The sequence below is a fragment of the Ctenocephalides felis genome, unplaced genomic scaffold (genome assembly GCF_003426905.1).
Source record: "Ctenocephalides felis isolate EL2017-DRISC unplaced genomic scaffold, ASM342690v1 CF-g0.4_SCAFFOLD_01170, whole genome shotgun sequence".
NCBI classification, from domain to species: domain Eukaryota; kingdom Metazoa; phylum Arthropoda; class Insecta; order Siphonaptera; family Pulicidae; genus Ctenocephalides; species Ctenocephalides felis.
In genome coordinates, this window is record NW_020537324.1 from 29,419,176 (window position 1) to 29,439,238 (window position 20,063).

General features: G+C 28.8%; 2 protein-coding genes across 2 annotated transcripts in view; one reads left to right on the top strand and one right to left on the bottom strand.

Moving 5' to 3' along the window:
• Positions 1–20,063, top strand: part of LOC113368019 (cathepsin B) — a 104,353-nt gene that overhangs the window by 75,451 nt on the left and 8,839 nt on the right. The gene's annotated exons all lie outside the window — the stretch shown is intronic.
• On the bottom strand, positions 14,646–17,607 carry LOC113368018 (actin-like protein 6B). The gene is made up of 5 exons (XM_026609581.1): positions 17,247–17,607; positions 15,506–16,020; positions 15,286–15,426; positions 15,081–15,213; positions 14,646–14,998 (listed from the first exon to the last, which is right to left on the bottom strand). The coding sequence occupies exons 1-5, from the start codon at positions 17,380–17,382 to the stop codon at positions 14,649–14,651; spliced, it is 1,275 nt and encodes a 424-aa protein (XP_026465366.1). The 5' UTR covers positions 17,383–17,607; the 3' UTR covers positions 14,646–14,648.

Sequence of the window (20,063 nt, forward strand, 5' to 3'; positions counted from 1 at the left end):
GGGATAGCTGGTGAACATTTTGGTAATGAGTAGAAGTGTCTTCGCTCGAATTACACTAGTCGACATCAGAGTCAAGCTGGACTTCCTATGCTCTAGGTTTCCTTAATGATCTTTTAATGTCATTTTCACTCATAACATATTCTGAGAGTTTTAAGAACTGATTTTAGCCAACTATGATTTTAAATAGTTACTTCTATTATGCTTTTGGCTTGCTCTTTATTAGCAAAGGACAATGCAATATTGAAGTAAGCATTTTGGATACCTGTCTCAACTCTTATCACTTCAGCTTTAGCCCTCTTCAATGCTCTCCTATATGTAATATTATTTATAACAAATCATGGAAACATATAATATAGAATACTTTCAATAAATCTAATAAGGAGAACCCGCGCGTAGCTCGTCTCAGATTTTGAAAAAACTTGGCAAAATGGTTTTATGCCCAAACTGACCGTGGTAAAATATTAGAGACCTATAAAAAGCGGTTTAATTATAAAAATTAATTGAAGTTTGCTTTTTAACAGCGCGCAGCGTACATAGCTTGCAACGCTTTCCTCTTTCAGTAGAAGATTGGCCGAGTGGCTAACTAACGTCGCGGAATTGTAATTTTTGCTTCGAGGCTTGAACCTCGATTCAGATTTTTTTTTATTATTATTATTTATATTTATAATTGTATGAGTAAATAAGATGAAAATTTATTTAAGTTTTTAATTAATTTTATACTTTTCGCTAAGTATTGCATAATAAAGCACTATGTGCACATATAACTATTTTCATATTTCAAGAGAAAAGCGTTGCAAGCTATATACGCTGCGCGCTGTTCAAACACAAACTTTAATTAACACTTACAATTAAACCGCTTTTCATAGGCCTCTAATATTTTACCATTAAGCGAGTTCTCCTTATAAGTAATACCTTCCAATAGGTGTGAAGGAATATCAACATCATAGTAGCATATCAGTACTATGAAACCCTTGACTCCATAACTCCTTTAAAATTTAATAATGCATCACTCTATCATTTTCAGCAAGCTTTGCAAAAAATACAAAACACTAGCAATTATTATACTAAATAGACATATAATAATACATTCTGCACAATTGTGAAAACCATTTTTTATGCCTCATTTTGAGTGAGTTTCATTCGCGTTCGACTAACACTCGGCTTTAGGCTTCCTTTAAAGGCGTGCACTAAAACATTAATTAAAAATACATTTTTTTTAATCTTGATATTCTAATTATTGACAGCCATGATTCTAAATTGTTTTATGCATTACGCCTTCAGCTTGCTTTTAACCTTTCAAAAAAATGTTACCATGATGAGCATTCTGAAAATATGCCTAATTTCCAATGACGCAAACAGTGGCATTCTTTATGAACTCTTATTATTTATAACTTCATGATAAATGCCATAGTCCCGAATTACTGATTAATAGCAGTTACATTAATCGAACAATATTTTTTTACTCATCATGGTTTTCTGGTCAAAGCAAATTGCAGCAGCTCATTTCACAATATATGAAGCAACTGAATCGATTTGATTTACTTAAAATGAGAATATAGAGTTGATTATTTCTGTGTTCAGCAGCTACCATAGATCATAATGAAAATATATATTTTTGAGAATAGCAAATCCGATCTCAGAAGTGTAATACAATTCAGTGATGAGTTTGATTTCGGAAAGTAATATTATGAGGGCAATATGTGCTCTTTTAATTTTTTTTTCTTTATTATTATTAATATGAAAAAATAAGTTTTTTTGTACAAGTTCAGGGTTTAATAAATTTATATATTTTTTGTGTTTTTTTCTGGTTTGGTATGTATATATTTTCTCCTTTTTATATTTTTATATTTAATACCAACTATTGTTATTTATATAATATGTTTTTTTAGATTCAATGTTCATGAATGATAACAAAAATGTTAATATAAGAAATTAAATTACCAGTGATCTTTATATTTCCAGTAAGAAAGTTTCAATTTTATATCTGTTTTATTATCAAATGTTAAATTGATCAAGTAAAATTCATAAAGAGGTCAAATTATATAAAAATCTAAAGTAATTCGAATTACAAGTGTCAAATAAGCGTATTATAATAATGAAAATTGATACTAAACTAAGAAGTTGCTCAACACATATTGTTTAAAGCTCTATAAAAAATTAATAATTTTATGCCCTGTTATTTTCTCTAACATTATCAATCACTAAATTGACATTGTTTTTCATTTTTCACTGTATCTCAAAAACCTTTTACCAATCAACACTTCATACCACTTACTTAAAAGTCAATCTTATTATATCGTTTTGATATGTTAATCCATGACCAAATTATTATTAACATTTATATACAATGTTTTTTTTATATTTTAATTATTGAAAACGTTAATAATTTTAATTCTGTAATGAACAATTCTTCCAATACGGTCTAAATTTTTAAACTAAAAAAATAATTTTTGTTACTTCTTACAATTTTGAATTAATATTATTTAAAAAATATTCATAACTAACTAGTGCGTGAATTAAATAAATATTACGTGTTAAGTTATATATATATAGTAAGGTAGAAATGGATTTGTTAATAATTTTATGATACATACAAAGTCTTTCATTTTCGAACTTTTGTGGTCCATTGGTGATCAGCTCTCGGACTATACAGTATCACAAACTCTACGGGTCTGTAGTCTGTAGTCTGTAGTCTGTGTCTGTACCTACTCTATTTGCACGGTACTTGTTGCTTGTTGTCCGATGCTCTTCTGCCAACAATGTCGATCTGGGATTCGGGAAATGAAGTGTCAATAGTCGGAATTTCGATTATTGCATTATTTCATATATATGTAGATAACCAATTAGGTTTTGAATATTATTCGAAGGTAAATTATCTGCGAATAAGCGTACGTTGAAATATTCCTCAAAATATTTGGTTCTGATTTATCATTTGTATTATTGGAGAAAGGAGAAACACGGACCAAATAGTATAAGGTAGCTAGGGGCTGTTTGTAACAGATTTTTTTTATATATCTTGAGATCCACTGATTATATTTCTTCAAAATAAAGATGGTTAGTTGCAGTAATTATTCTTCTACCAAATCACATAATAATAATTCCATTGTTGTTCATTATTTCACAATTAATAATTTTCTAGAAAAAGTGCGGTGTTACAACTTACCTCATGTTTGGGGCTATTTGTAACGTCTACCAAGGCAAGTAGTAACGACAAGAAAACTACAATAATACCTCTGATAAATTATTTTTTACTTATTCTTCAGATAATTTACATGTTTCTAGGTGATTCTTTTCATAATCAAAGCTTACGATTAATAAAACTAAAATATATAATGTTTTTTATAATATAAATTTTTATTATAAATTAACTTAAACTACTATTATTTTTATAATACAAATAAAAGAAATAGTGTCTCTCGTATCACAATTTACATTTGCCCACATTTTACAAACTATGAAGTCTACCCAATCTTCTTGTATGTTACAACTAGCTTCAAGATTTTGTTTCAACTAACCATAGGTTTGATTTTTTTTACATTCATCAAATAACTATTTAAAAAATTTAGCAATCACAAAAATTGTTCCATTATTAAAAATTAATAAATTTAGAATGAAATAAGATCTATAAAATTTAAAATCAGGGTATAATAATAACACAAATCAAAGTTTTATGATTGATCAATTTTATATCACCTGTTAGAAATGACGCATATCCAATCGAGACAAAAAAATATTTTAATTTTTAAGTTCTTGTTCAAAAACGCCTATTGCTAGTTAGACCCGTTGCAAGTAGTCCTCATCTTCCCTATATGAACAAAATGACACAATGGCCTTTTTTCAAAATTGACTATTTGTAGAAACGTTTATGCGTTTACTCAACACGTAGGATACTACATATAATCACAATCATGTCAGATGTTGAGCGTCATTGTCACATTCTTGAAGGAGTAATTAGTTCAAACTTGTATCTCGCCTTCAAAAGTTTTTTGAGACTCATTTATTCTTATTGGTAATTATTTCCATTAAGCTCCATAAACCTATGTCAGTAATAGTGATTTCAATCTTGTATACTTATACAATGAACAAAAAAGCATAGTACTATTTTGTAAAAACTACAGGGTAGTTTATTCGAGGGCAAGCAAAAAGAAAATTTAAACTTTTCAAAGTTGATAGCGGTTTTTAACTTCTATTCTAACTCCCCCTAAATGCAGACCAAAAAATCCATCGATAAAAAGAAGTAACTTATGTCCCTAATAGACATAAACAAGTAATAGTAATTTAGTAGTAGTAATAGTAATTTATTTAGTAATACTTATTTGTAAACTTTCTTCTTAAAAATTTGTATTTCAGTATGACATTGTCTTATATATTATTTTGACACAAAATGGTTCTATGTAATTTCTTTACGTTATTCTTTTTAATAAAAGGACTATGTTACTGATAATCAAGCACTCTAATATGAGTAAAAACGATTGAGACTGATTATAATTATAAAATCATTAAATGTTTGTACTTTCCTTATATATTTATGATTGATTATTATAGAAATAATAGTTTATCTGATTTTTTATACAAAATGATAACCTGCTACTCAGGGCCGGATTTAGAAATTTGGCGCCCTGGGGCACTGACAAAATGCCGCCCCATCCCTGAAATGTTACTTAAATTGTTTTTATATATTATTCCTGTACCAAAAATTAAAACTAAAAAAAAATTACAATTTTTGAAAACTAAAAAATAATCAATTTTTGAAAATTGAGTTTTTTTTATATTTTGAAATATTTTTGAAATTTTTCGCAGCGCGATTGCTTTGAAAAAGTTCATAATTTTCAAAAAATTTCAATATACATATAAAAAAAGTTTTTTAAAGAGCATTTTTTCATATTTCTGAAAATTTTAATGCTCTTTATAAAATGTAATTTTCAGTAAGAGAAGTTCCAGTAATTTGCAGTGATTAATCGTCACTAGTTTAATTTTTTTTCGGCGCTATAGGCTTGAAAGTGCACAAATTTGTCGTCCTAAGAGGGCTCGAGATTTGAAGAACATATTTTTCTTAAACTTTCAGCTCGTTTACGAAACTTTATATTAGCCAAATTGCAAAATTTGATAATAACTTGTTAACCAATTTGATAATTTATGTTCGGAGAGGGAGTCAAAGAAAAATAATAAATTTTAATAATCGTTTATTTGAATCCAATTTTTGCATTGCATTCGTAGTATGTTTTATATAAATTAAAAAAAGTTAACTATATTTCTTGAAAAATAAAATTTTATTAAAAAAATTAGTTGATTACATTGTATAACATTTTTTCCCCACTATCCAAATTTTGCCGCCTCCGAAAGTCTGCCGCTCTGGGCAGTAGCCCCGACTGCCCCTACTGTAAATGCAGCACTGATCATCGATGAAAAAGTATGACATATAATCGAATAATAAAGTTCTTACTAATAGTCCGCAATTATTATAAAAAAAAGATTTAGGGTCTAGTAAATCTACTACAACGAATGTAGTAAATCTACTACAGTGAGTGTAGTAAAGCTACTGCAGTGAGTGTAGTGAAGCTACTACAATGAGTGTAGCAAATCTAGTATAATGAGTGTAGTAAATTTACTACAATGAGTGTAGTAATTCTACTGCAATGAGTGTAGTAAAGCTACTACAATAAGTGTAGTAATTTTACTCAATGAGTGTAGTAATTCTAATACAATGGGTCTATCAAATCTACTACAATGAGTGTGGTAAATGTATTTCAATTGGTCGAGTAAATCTACTACAACGGTGTAGTAATTCTACTACAATGCTGTAGTAAATCTACTACAATGAGTATAGTAAATCTACTACAATGAGTGTGGTAAATGTATTTCAATTGGTCGAGTAAATCTACTACAATGGTGTAGTAAATCTACTACTATGGTGTAGTAAATCTACTACAATGAGTATAGTAAATCTACTACAATGAGTATAGTAAATCTACTACAATGAGTATAGTAAATCTACTACAATGAGTATAGTAAATCTACTACAATGAGTATAGTAAATCTACTACAATGAGTGTGGTAAATGTATTTCAATTGGTCGAGTAAATCTACTACAATGGTGTAGTAATTCTACTACAATGCTGTAGTAAATCTACTACAATGGTATAGTAAATCTACTACAATGGTGTACTAAATCTACTACAATGAGTATAGTAAATCTACTACAATGAGTATAGTAAATCTACTACAATGAGTGTGGTAAATGTATTTCAATTGGTCGAGTAAATCTACTACAATGGTGTAGTAAATCTACTACAATGGTGTAGTAAATCTACTACAATGGTGTAGTAAATCTACTACAATGGTGTAGTAAATCTACTACAATGGTGTAGTGAATCTACTACAATGGTGTAGTAAATCTACTACAATGGTGTAGTAAATCTACTACAATGGTGTAGTAAATCTACTACAATGAGTATAGTAAATCTACTACAATGAGTATAGTAAATTTACTACAATGAGTATAGTAAATCTACTACAATGAGTGTGGTAAATGTATTTCAATTGGTCGAGTAAATCTACTACAATGGTGTAGTAAATCTACTACAATGAGTATAGTAAATCTACTACAATGAGTATAGTAAATCTACTACAATGAGTGTGGTAAATGTATTTCAATTGGTCGAGTAAATCTACTTCAATGGTGTAGTAAATCTACTACAATGAGTATAGTAAATCTACTACAATGAGTATAGTAAATTTACTACAATGATTATAGTAAATCTACTACAATGAGTGTGGTAAATGTATTTCAATTGGTCGAGTAAATCTACTACAATGGTGTAGTAAATCTACTACAATGAGTATAGTAAATCTACTACAATGAGTATAGTAAATCTACTACAATGAGTGTCGTAAATGTATTTCAATTGGTCGAGTAAATCTACTACAATGGTGTAGTAAATCTACTACAATGAGTATAGTAAATCTACTACAATGAGTATAGTAAATCTACTACAATGAGTATAGTAAATCTACTACAATGAGTGTGGTAAATGTATTTCAATTGGTCGAGTAAATCTACTACAATGGTGTAGTAATTCTACTACAATGCTGTAGTAAATCTACTACAAAGAGTATAGTAAATCTACTACAATGAGTGTGGTAAATGTATTTCAATTGGTCGAGTAAATCTACTACAATGGTGTAGTAAATCTACTACAATGGTGTAGTAAATCTACTACAATGGTGTAGTAAATCTACTACAATGAGTATAGTAAATCTACTACAATGAGTATAGTAAATTTACTACAATGAGTATAGTAAATCTACTACAATGAGTGTGGTAAATGTATTTCAATTGGTCGAGTAAATCTACTACAATGGTGTAGTAAATCTACTACAATGAGTATAGTAAATCTACTACAATGAGTGTGGTAAATGTATTTCAATTGGTCGAGTAAATCTACTACAATGGTGTAGTAATTCTACTACAATGCTGTAGTAAATCTACTACAAAGAGTATAGTAAATCTACTACAATGAGTGTGGTAAATGTATTTCAATTGGTCGAGTAAATCTACTACAATGGTGTAGTAATTCTACTACAATGCTGTAGTAAATCTACTACAATGAGTATAGTAAATCTACTACAATGAGTGTAGTAAATCTACTTCAATGGTCGAGTAAATCTACTACAATGAGTATAGTAAATCTACTACAATGAGTGTAGTAAATCTACTACAATGGTCGAGTAAATCTACTACAATGGTATAGTAAATCTACTACAATGAGTATAGTAAATCTACTACAATGAGTATAGTAAATCTACTACAATGGTGTGGTAAATCTACTACAATGGTGAGTAATCTACTACAATGAGTATAGTAAATCTACTACAATGAGTATAGTAAATCTACTACAATGAGTGTGGTAAATGTATTTCAATTGGTCGAGTAAATCTACTACAATGGTGTAGTAATTCTACTACAATGCTGTAGTAAATCTACTACAATGAGTATAGTAAATCTACTACAATGAGTGTGGTAAATGTATTTCAATTGGTCGAGTAAATCTACTACAATGGTGTAGTAAATCTACTACAATGGTGTAGTAAATCTACTACAATGGTGTAGTAAATCTACTACAATGAGTATAGTAAATCTACTACAATGAGTATAGTAAATTTACTACAATGAGTATAGTAAATCTACTACAATGAGTGTGGTAAATGTATTTCAATTGGTCGAGTAAATCTACTACAATGAGTATAGTAAATCTACTACAATGAGTATAGTAAATCTACTACAATGAGTGTGGTAAATGTATTTCAATTGGTCGAGTAAATCTACTACAATGGTGTAGTAATTCTACTACAATGCTGTAGTAAATCTACTACAATGAGTATAGTAAATCTACTACAATGAGTGTGGTAAATGTATTTCAATTGGTCGAGTAAATCTACTACAATGGTGTAGTAAATCTACTACAATGGTGTAGTAAATCTACTACAATGGTATAGTAAATCTACTACAATGAGTATAGTAAATCTACTACAATGAGTATAGTAAATCTACTACAATGAGTGTAGTAAATCTACTACAATTGGTCGAGTAAATCTACTACAATGGTATAGTAAATTCTACTACAATGAGTATAGTAAATCTACTACAATGAGTATAGTAAATCTACTACAATGAGTGTGGTAAATGTATTTCAATAGGTCTAGTAAATCTACTACAATTAAGGTGACCATACCTCCCGGATTGGTCGGTACAGTCCCGGATTTCCACCTTGTGTCTCCGGTTATTTCAATAGCATGATTTGTACCGGATTTAGATCTTTTGCCCCGGTTTTTTCAAAAATTGACAGATGAATTAACAAGTAACATTAAAAAGTATGAAAACAAACGAACAAGTGCTAATTTTTTCAAAATATTTATGAATAAAATTGAATAGAATATTATACAAGGCTCAAAAGCGCGAAATACATATAGATCCATATAAGATATAACATCACAGACAGGGCCGGAATTAGAAATTTGGCGCCCTGGGGCACTGACAAAAATGCACTTTCAGCTCGTTTACGAAACTTTATATTAGCCAAATTGCCAAATTTGATAATAACTTGTTAACAAATTTGATAATTTATGTTCGGAGAGGGAGTCAAAGAAAAATAGTAAATTTTAATAATCGTCTATTTGAATCCAAATTTTGAATTGCATTCGTAGTATGTTTTATATAAATTAACAAAAGTTAACTATATTTCTTGAAATAAAAAACGTTATTAAAAAAAATTAGTTGATTACATTTTTACCACTATCCAAATTTTGCCGCCCCTGAAAATCTGCCGCCCTGGGCAGTAGCCCCGACTGCCCCTACTGTAAATCCAGCACTGCTGCTACTGCTTTTTACAAATAAGCATACCTTTGTGAACATTTTTGCTTCCAAATTATCATTTGCATTTTTATAAATTTATAATATTTTATTCCTTTTTATCCTAGTTAGTTCATTTTTATATAAAAATTTAAAGATCCGTCGATAATTGAAAATATATTTGCAAGTAAATATATTCACTTCTCCTTCAAATAGAATTCATTCTTCTACTAAATCGTTAATATTATTCATGTTTCAAAAACTGATTTGAGCAACCGCGATATCAAGCCTAATTTTTCTCTTTAGAATTTAGACTAATTGTGTCTGCTTCTAAAAAGCACCTGAACTTGATAGAGAAGGCGTTAAGAAAGTCAGGAATAAAAAAAAAATTCATTTTCATTACTATAGAAATAATACCTGTATAATGTTCAAGTGTATAAGAAAAACGCATAACGTCATGATCTTTTCAAAGTGCGTTCTTGACTTTGCAGTTTGTAATTCAATGCTGTTACATCTTGTTATTAAATCCGTTACATAAATGTGTAATTTTGCTCAATATATGAGATCTGCAATTACAGAAATCTGTAATTTCAATACTTTGTACTAAAATTCACACATAATACCAAAATCTAGGTATTAAATTCCATACTCTCTTTCATAGCGTGAAATATTAACAACGTTATAAACGAATTTAGAAATTTATATAAAATGTTGGCAAGTAGTTTTTTTGATGTTTGTTAAAATCAAAATTAGGCGATTTACTTAGTATAATAATAGAGTACTTGGTCTTAATGAACACACTAAACCATTAAATTCCTACGGAAACTGGTTCAATTATAAAAATTATTGAGTTTTGAAAATTTGCTTTTAGAAAATACTCCTAGTTAACGTATTCGTTCGTTTCTGATTATGTGTAATGAATCCACTTGGAATACTTTTAATCACTCATAACTTAATTTATTTTTTATTGATTAAGTCTAATATTTACACATATCGGGAAGTTCATGTAACTTGCCTCAAGGCCAAATACCGATACCAACTAGTTTGATTTTGTATTAAACATGCATATGTAACTTATTGTTAGACTAAATCTGATATTGCAAATAACATTGCATCTTGATAATGCATTTTCGAAGATTTTGAAACGTAAAGACATAATAAAATAATTATAGATTTTCTATCTATTTTAATTACCTACTTATTTTCAATTTTCTACTTATTTCAATATCTATCTATTTAGAAACAATTCTCTGCATGCTTTCATGAAAATACTAAAACGTAATTGAAATAAAAAAAAATCCATTTTAAGAAATTTTCATCAAAATTTTTGGTTCATAGATGTGCACTGAATAATTACCTATTAATATTACGCGATTGAAAGCTATTATTTTATCTTAGGGCAACTCATACATTAAACAGTTTTTCATTTAATTTTATTATTTTTTACATTCTCCATTTTATGAATATCTTCTCCATTTTATGTTAACTTTTTGATAATACGACTTTCGTTATATTTTGTGAACACAAGACTTTATCGTTTGTTATGTCTGTACATAACAATCTAATCTCCATATAGAGTACGTTTATGAATAACTACCCACACTTGAATGAGTTGAATTTATCACAAATTCGAAAAATACCGTTTAAAATTTACGGTTCAGGTGGATATAGGTACAATATTTTATAAGACCATATATAGAAAAGGTAATACATAGCACGTGGGAGCATTCAATATAAATCGATTTGATAAAGATGAGCTTATACTATGTTGCATTGTTTCTCTGAGATTGAAGAAGTTTTAAATATTTAGAATACATATACCTCATTCACGAATATAATTATTATAAATAAGATATATTATAAAGCATATATTTAATAAAATATTTGACATTTTACAACTAATCTGCGTAAAATGTACTAGCAAAAGCATGTCATTTTTAAGTTATTTTTTACTCGAAATATTTCAATAATAAATTTTTCTAGTGTTTTACCATTTTACAATCCTATTTCAATGTTTTCAACGCATTTTTGATGAAATTTGATAGCAACATTTTAGTACAGTTTTTTGAAGAAGAGCATCTCAAAGTCAACCGATTTTAAAAATTTTAAATTCATAGTTCAACAGAAAGTCTTCATTCTTGAAAGCTTGGGGCAATTATGTTAATATTTTTGATTATGGTCCTAGAAATGTTATTCATGGTAACGGTTTCACAATTTAAATGGAGCAAATTAGTTAAAATTAACCACAATGGCCGAAAAAGATCACAATATCATTAAAGCTCTAGGTTGCACTTAAAAGCTCATAATTTCTAAACAACGTGGGATATCTTTTTTTCTAATTTTTTTCCAGGACAGTTTTAAGGTTTCAGCTTGACGTCAAGGACTGGCATACCCGTACATAAAAAATTAATATTAAACCTAAAGATACGTGATACTTTTGTTAAAGATTATGTGACCATATTTTTTATCAATGCCGGTTCAAATAGCTTCCGACTTATCCGATAATTTTGCATATTCATTTTCAATTTTACAAAAATTAGAAAAAAAAAAACTTTTCGATTGCTAAGGGCTTTGGGCTAAATAACTTTTAGGCTAGCATACTATTTAAAGATGTGTTTTTTTAATCAGAATTTCTTTATTTTAGTAGGACTTTATTATTCGATAAGTGCCTTGTGCTTAGCATCAAAAAGGTTTTCTCCTAATTTTTATAAAAATTGAAAATGAATATGCAAAATTATTAATGCCGGAAGCTATTTAAATCTGCATTTTCAATTTTGCATTTGGCCATTTTCTCATTTACAACGTATTGTTTTATATAAGGATATTTGTTGTGTATATCATTTTCTGATACTTGATGAGTAGTTGTAATTTTATTATCAATTCGGGATAAAAGATCAAAATACGTGACATACATGGTCTGTTCAAAAAGTACCCGGAATTACTAATAATTAAATTTCGCGGGTCTGGAGTGTCTGATTGTCAAAATTTTTTTTTATTGTGTTGGTATACATGCCCCTAAAGTATGATGAAATTTTCAGCTATATTCACTGTTTACTTTGTCTGTGGTAGTCGCTAAGGTTCGACGTGTTTTTCTGAGCTCGGCGATTTTTACAATGGAAGAATTGAAAAAGTCAAAGAATTTGTATTAAATTTTGCGTAAAAAATGAAATAGTGTTGCAAAGTGCAAAAATTCACCAGATATGGCTCCGTGTGACTTTTTCCTATTCCCAAAGTTGAAGAGACCCATGAAAGGACGGCGGTTTTCCTCGATTGAAGAAAATCGCCGAGAGTGCTCAAGGACATATCAAAAAGTGAATATCAAGGGTGCTTCGAAAATTGGAAAAAACGCTGGCATAAGTGTATTATATCTGGGGGGGACTACTTTGAAGGGGACCACATTAATGTAGATTGTAGACGAATAAATAAATATTTTTTTGAAAAAACGAAAATTACGAAAACTTTTTGAACAGACCTCGTATGTTGCAAAATAACCTGGGACATAAGGTGGAAATCCGCGACTATCCCGGCCAAACCGGGTCGTATTATTACCTTACAAATAGTCAAATGTAGATATTTTCGGTATATTAGGTAAAAACCTTCCCGTAGGGCAAGTTGTAATCGAATCGAAAATGAAAATTTTTATATATCTTTAACGTTCAGTCCAGTCCAGTGGGTTCTGAACATTTTGGCATACCTTAGAAAAAATGGATGTATGTGTGTATATGTGTAGGTCGGATAATTTAAAATTGTTCAAAAATCAAATTTTCTTTTAAAAAAATTTTTTTGCATGGCAATTTGCCTTAAGGCACAATGCCATGCACCACTAGCTTTCTGCAATATTCATAATTTATGAAATAAATTATACAAGGTTAAACATAGAGTTTCCATTAAAACTCTAAATTTGCCATTAATTTTACTACCAAAATTCAATATTGAATTTGAAATTGAGCGTTTCAATACTCGAAAATTCGTTCCAGCGCAAGGTCGCGAGCAAATGCATTATGACGCTGTGTTCATGTTCGTATTATATTATACGAAAATATTTCTCACGCAAATTAATTGGCACATGACCTCATATTCCATTCAACAAAACCTACCGGCCACTATTTCGGATTCGTACATGCGGATTTAATAACACTTCTCGCTCTTCAATGTCGATTGTATTTATATTTATTTCAGTAATATTTTACTTACACACGCATGTGTGTCACATATAGTATAGTTTAGTTACTAAAATTATAGTCAAATTTGCTATTCGAATACATAACAAGAAATGATGTAGAGTGGACAACAATAGTATGATAGATGTAAATTTAAACTTTACAAAATTCTCGCCAAATAATTAAACATTTACCTGTTGCTAACTTTATTTTGCCATTTTCAATTAAAAAAGTGTATGAACTCAATATTTGTTTTTACTTCAAATGTTTTATACTAAAATTTAGTTCAGATAATCATCAATAAAAAAAATAAACAGTGGCGGCGCGCAAGACCATAAATTAAAATTATGCGTTGGTGACGGCTAAATTAAAGATTCCAGTTGTACTCGGTCAAGAAAATGTTAAGTTTAAACATATAACCGAATTCTAGTTAAACTAATATATGAGTAAATGACTTATTGCTAATAAAAACTGTGACAAAAATAACACAAATTTTAATTAATCGAAACCTTTGCGAAACCACCTGTACTTTTGCATAACAATTCAAAAATACAAAAACTATAATTTTACCAAAACCTTATGTGAAAGTCGCGTTTAGTTTTAAAAAAATAATATATCCGACTGGTTATTATTGCTTGAAGAGTTCAGCAAAATCAGGAACAAAATTTTGCTATTATATTACCAATTTCGTACGACTTTTCATTTTTACTACTACATTACTTAAAACACGCACACATTTGCTAAAATTTCTTTCAGATTACGAAATATTTGTACTTAATCAACAGATTCATTCCGAAGTTTGAATAAGAAGTGTTCTCATAAACCTGTGAAATCTTGTAACTATTCTTATTCAACAACCAATATATCAAAATTTTTAGTTAAAATGTAAAATGCATAAAACAAATCAAATATATAAAAAGAGAGTTTATTAAATTCTCATTATTTAATTCGTCTTTAAATTAAAATAAAGGATACATGATATGATATTAAAATTACATTTACAAATATCAAAAAATTTATACATCAGATTTTATTCGTCCATAATTTAAAATATTTTCTTATCATAATTATATAATAATACGAAGATGACATTGAATAAATACATACAATTGTTATACATAAAATCAAATCTATTAATTCTATGGACACTTTCTCTCTACTTGATTCTTTCCTCCTTCTTGGTACTCTTGTGTCGATATCCACATTTGTTGGAATGTTCCTATACTAGCTAAAATTGAACCACCTATCCAAGCCCCAAACCTTCTCTCAGCACTACCGTTTGCAGATATCATTTTTACTCTCATAGAAGACTGAGTTCTTTGCATAAGATCTTTATTGAGTCTCTCTGGAAATCCTTGAACTAACGAATTTCCTCCGGTGACAACCACAGCATTATATAATGAAGGACGGGCATCAATATCGCACATTCCTACACTAGTGGCTGCTATTTGGCCAGCTCCAAGCATGGCATGATCGAATAATGTCTCACCTAAATAAATGATTAAATTTACAAAGTCTGATACAGAATTCATGGGCTTAATTATACAATTATAATTTTTATTTCTAAATACCTAATCTGAATCGTTCCGGACCAAAATCTTGATGGCAACCTGTAGGAAACTCATAATGAACAGCTGGAACCGCTGCAGCTGTTCTTTCATCATATGATGAATCCCCTATTTGCACAATAGTCATTTGAAAGTCCTGCAGCAAAACATTTACTTATTTTTACAATGAAAATCATTATAAAAGTTATTATTAACATTTTAATAATACCTGGAGCAATTGTTTAAGCATATAATTGTGCCATGAACTTGTAATTTTTTCTGGAAGATTTTTCAATGTGAATTTAGGTTTCTCTTTGTCTTTAACTTGTTCTTTTGATTGAACTTTGTATATAGGTGTCAGATCAATTCCCTAAAAATTTTAATACAGTCATTTATAGTAGTTGAATATATTATTAAATACAATTAAGCATTTTTGAAAATAAACTTACTTGGCTTTCTAAATATTGCCTGCATTGAAGGCCTAAATAATCCCCACCTAAAGGACTTTTTACTACGGCTTGCTGGATTACATACCCATCCTGTACAGGAATGGCACTGGTATGTGATGCACCACTATCAATAACTAATGCAGTTGATCTACCATTGCTAAAAGCAGCTAGAACTGCATTTTTGACCAAAAAATAAGCTGGTACATTATATTTCTCAAACATCAACTCTGTTAGTTGTTCTCGTTTGTTGCGAACATTCCAAGCTGATTCAGAAAACAATACTGGATGTAATTCAGATGATGATTGTATTAATTTCTCATAAGAATAGTCCAGAACTTTTTCAAAGAGATCCCAATTTTCTATCATCCCATCTTTCATAAAGGAATGAACTTCTGTATTGGGCCTTGGAACATTTAAATAATTTGTTCCTATGTAAAATTTGTTTTTTGTTGGTTTTGTTACTGAATTATCCATTTTAACATCTGCATCATAGTCTATTTCGCCAGGACCAACTCCTATAAAGGAAAATCAATACATTATAAATATTATTTTAATAATGCTATTGGTATGTTAAACTATTGAAAATATGGCAAAACTTGTCCTTGTCGATTGGCTTTGGACAAGCTATTATTAATAAATTGAGAATGTCTTGATCAAAATATGTTTTTTTGATGCACTTGTAGACTTGCTAATAATCAGCTTGAATAATCAGCACCAAAAATAATGCATAACTACACTTATGCAATTTGTATGTTTGCGAATGATAGTACGTAATAAAAATTAGATTAGAATATAATAGACAAGAAAAATGTAATATGCACATTATTATTACCGAAAAGCAGTTGAGATGAGCCAGAAATTAAAATAAGATACAGTAAATAGTTTGGCAGATGAAATTATATAATTCAGTTTAATAAATAACACAATAAGTCCAAAATTGCATGTAAATTATTTTTTTAAACTTATGATTGTCGTATTTTGGTTTACTTTACTAAATTATTTAGCAATATAAAAAAATATTTCTATTCATTAAAAAAATGATTTAAATTTTGTTTCATGTGCCAAAAATTAATTTGTTTAGCATTGGATATGGAATATTTAGCAAGTTGATCTTAGATTGAAGAGTGCCCATATAAACTAGATTTTACAAATTAATTGACCTAAGATTTGAACATAAACAATAATGTTCGTTAAATTATTAGTAAGAAAAATGTACTTTAGAAATTATAATTGCCAAAAAGCAACTAATATATCGTACGAGATTATGAAAATTATAGACTAAATTATTAAAGCAATTATGTTGTGTTGGTGAAATCAAGTATGATATTGTTCTTTTACCGCACAATACTATATTAGTTTTTTCTGAATTTCTTAACCAGCTCATGCTAAGACCATAAATGAATCATAAAGGCAAGACATCAAATAAGATATTAAAAAGTATAGGATAGGATATTAAATAATTTGGAACTTAAATTGTAGACATGAGTACAGTACACAGTCTGTCGGGTCATCTAGTAAATAAATATAATGTAATTGTGAAAAATACAATTGTGAAAGCACTTAAATGTAATTACTAATATTTCATTATCCTATCAAATTTAGAACTAATTCCAACGAGTATCATTGTATTAGATATGTGAAATAGTTTCTGTAGCAAACAGTTCTCATGTTATTGTTTTTACCAAATTCAAACTATTTGATTATGCTCATTAAGACTAAAAGAATATGATAAGTTGCATACCTATATATGAAGGCAATTCACCCTTTGGTGTATCTTCCTGGGCATATCCTATTCTGATAGAATGGTGGCCAGGGTCAAAAACCAATGCCCCAATTTCATCACCCCCGAGAATCATATTAGCTGCACTTGTACTCATATTGATATTTATACTTCACTTTTCTATGGAATTATTTGTTAATTATATTGTTTTAGTTTACACACACATAACCTATATCTATTTAACACCGGCAAAATATTTTATGCGTTTTCGTTAATACATAAGAAATAAAATCACTTAGCACAAATTATATTGAAACTATCAATTATTAAAATTTTATTTGGCATATTACGCTTAACATTTATTTTTCTATATTTTTTGACAAGCGTCTTCCAGCTAGCGCTTCGCAGGGCTGCCAACTTAAACCGCTATTAGTTGTCAGAAGAATGAGCGCGAAATTCAAATACATCATTTTGAATTTATTGTTTGAATGATGGGTAAAATACAAACTAATATTTTTATATAAACGATATTATTTATAACAAAGACTATTAAGAAATTTATTTAATATTAATATTATTTATTGTTTTATACACCGAGAGAAATTCACAACATTAAGTGTTTATAATTTTTGAAATGATTAAAACTATTTGAAATATTATTTATTATTGTATTAAAACTCTGTAATTAGAAAAGAATATCATTTACGAATTAATTAACAGAAACAATTTTAGAGTTACTGTTATTTTATTTAGTACAATAAAAGTTCAAGAACATTAATCGTATTGAAGATATTTTTAATGGTGAATAATTTAAAAAATTAAAGAATATGGCAAAAATTTGAGATGAAATTATTAAGGCATGTACATATTACATACACATACATATATGTACATATATAAATAAAACGAAAATCATAATAATTACAATTAATAGAACCGCTTATCCTTTCTAGCATGGACAAATGATTTAGTATGTATATATCTTTATTTTCTAAATAATTTTACTAAAATTGACTGAATATTTTCAGACCAAAATTTCTATTTGTTTTCTCAATAATTTTACGAGAATTAACTAAATATTTTTCGACCAAAATTTATATTTCACTAGTTCTACACGTGTGCGTAATATTTAAATAAACATATTATTACTATAAAATTACAGTATTTTGTTTTAATAAAGCATATATCGATTAGTTATTATTATGAAATACCAATTTAATAAAGATTTTTCACATCTTATTAGAAAAAGTTACGGAAAATTAATATTGAAAAAAGGGGCCACTTTCACATTCAATGGACCAATGGTATTTCCATTAAATGATGAGGTAAATTAATTTAAATTGGTATTTCGGATTTTTCTTCAAAAAGGGATATACAATGGCGTTTAATTATCTCGTCGTCTAGGGTTAGAGCTATGGGTTTCGAATCAGAGGATTGTTACTGGTTTCGGATGACTTGATGTCAAACAGTAGTGTCATCGGTTTTCATTTGGAAGTATAGATAAATGATATGTTGTTAAGTAAAAATAGCCCTTGCTTTTTGACAAAAATTACATAAATTTTAATAATAAATTTATCAAATAGAATTTAGGCCTTTTTGAAAAAGCGAAGTAAACAAGGAAATTTTTCACAGCAGCTTTTGGAGACCCCTAAAATCCTCTGATCGCTATCCAAATAAATCCGCGAATTGATATTACAAAAACTGTGCAAATTGGTTGGTTGGCTTATTGGCTATAAGTTAGCAGACATAAAATATTTGAGCAATCATTATTTTTAACTTGCGTAGGGTAAGTTATAGTAATCGCAAAAAAATCGAAAATAAAAATGTGTATATATCTTTACGTTTCAAAGGTTTTTGAACATCTTATCATACCTCAGAAAAAATGAATGTGCTGATCAAACGATTTGAATGGTTCAAAAAACATTCGACAAGGCAGGTCCAGCCGTTTCGAAGATACGGGGCAAAATGTTCTAAAAATGGTAACTCAGTTTTTGAGAGAACGAAGCATTCGATTTCAATAATTCGAAAAACATTTTGCTTGTATTGAGAAAATGGAGAAATGAATAAATTTTTGGGAGGGCGGGTGTAGCGGTTTCGAAAATCGAGTAAAAAAATGTAAAAAACCATTTGGGGGTAAAAATGATAATTAGACATTTGCAAATCAAATTAACAGATATTTTATAAAGATTTTATTAATAACTACAAATTTTGTTTACGTTTCTATGAGTTCCGTACCGATGTTAATTCGTTAGACTAAGACGCGGCGCTTGCGCGCTTCCATATTTTTTCTCTAAAACAGCTACGCTGCACAATTGCGTTAGAAAAAGTTCAAGATTTTCAAAAAAAATCGAAATATATAAAAAATCAAATTTCCCATAAGCCATTTTATTTAAAACTTCAAAATTTTCAAAAAACTCATTTTTTAAAAAAAATTAAAAGCTTTTTTAGAAACTTTAATTTTCGGTACGGAAAGTTTCAGCAATTTGCCTTAAGGCACGATGCCATGCACCACTAGTATTTTATTATATCAATAAAAAAAAATAAAATAAAATTACACTTAAACTTTTAGACAGCCCTAGCTTTCAGACAAGGTTTTAACGACTTAATAGCTAATATCCGCTGCCTAAGAATGTCGCTTATTAGTCAGATTAAGCGCATACGATATTGAACTTGCAATGGATACAAAGATTTGCATAAACACACAAAAATACTAATTCATGTGATGATAATTATAAACAAAAATTTAAGTTTTATCATAAGATAAACTTTGAACTCGGACGTTAGTTGTCATATACACACTGTGCAAATGTATGTAAGTATATAGGACTTGAGTGTCGA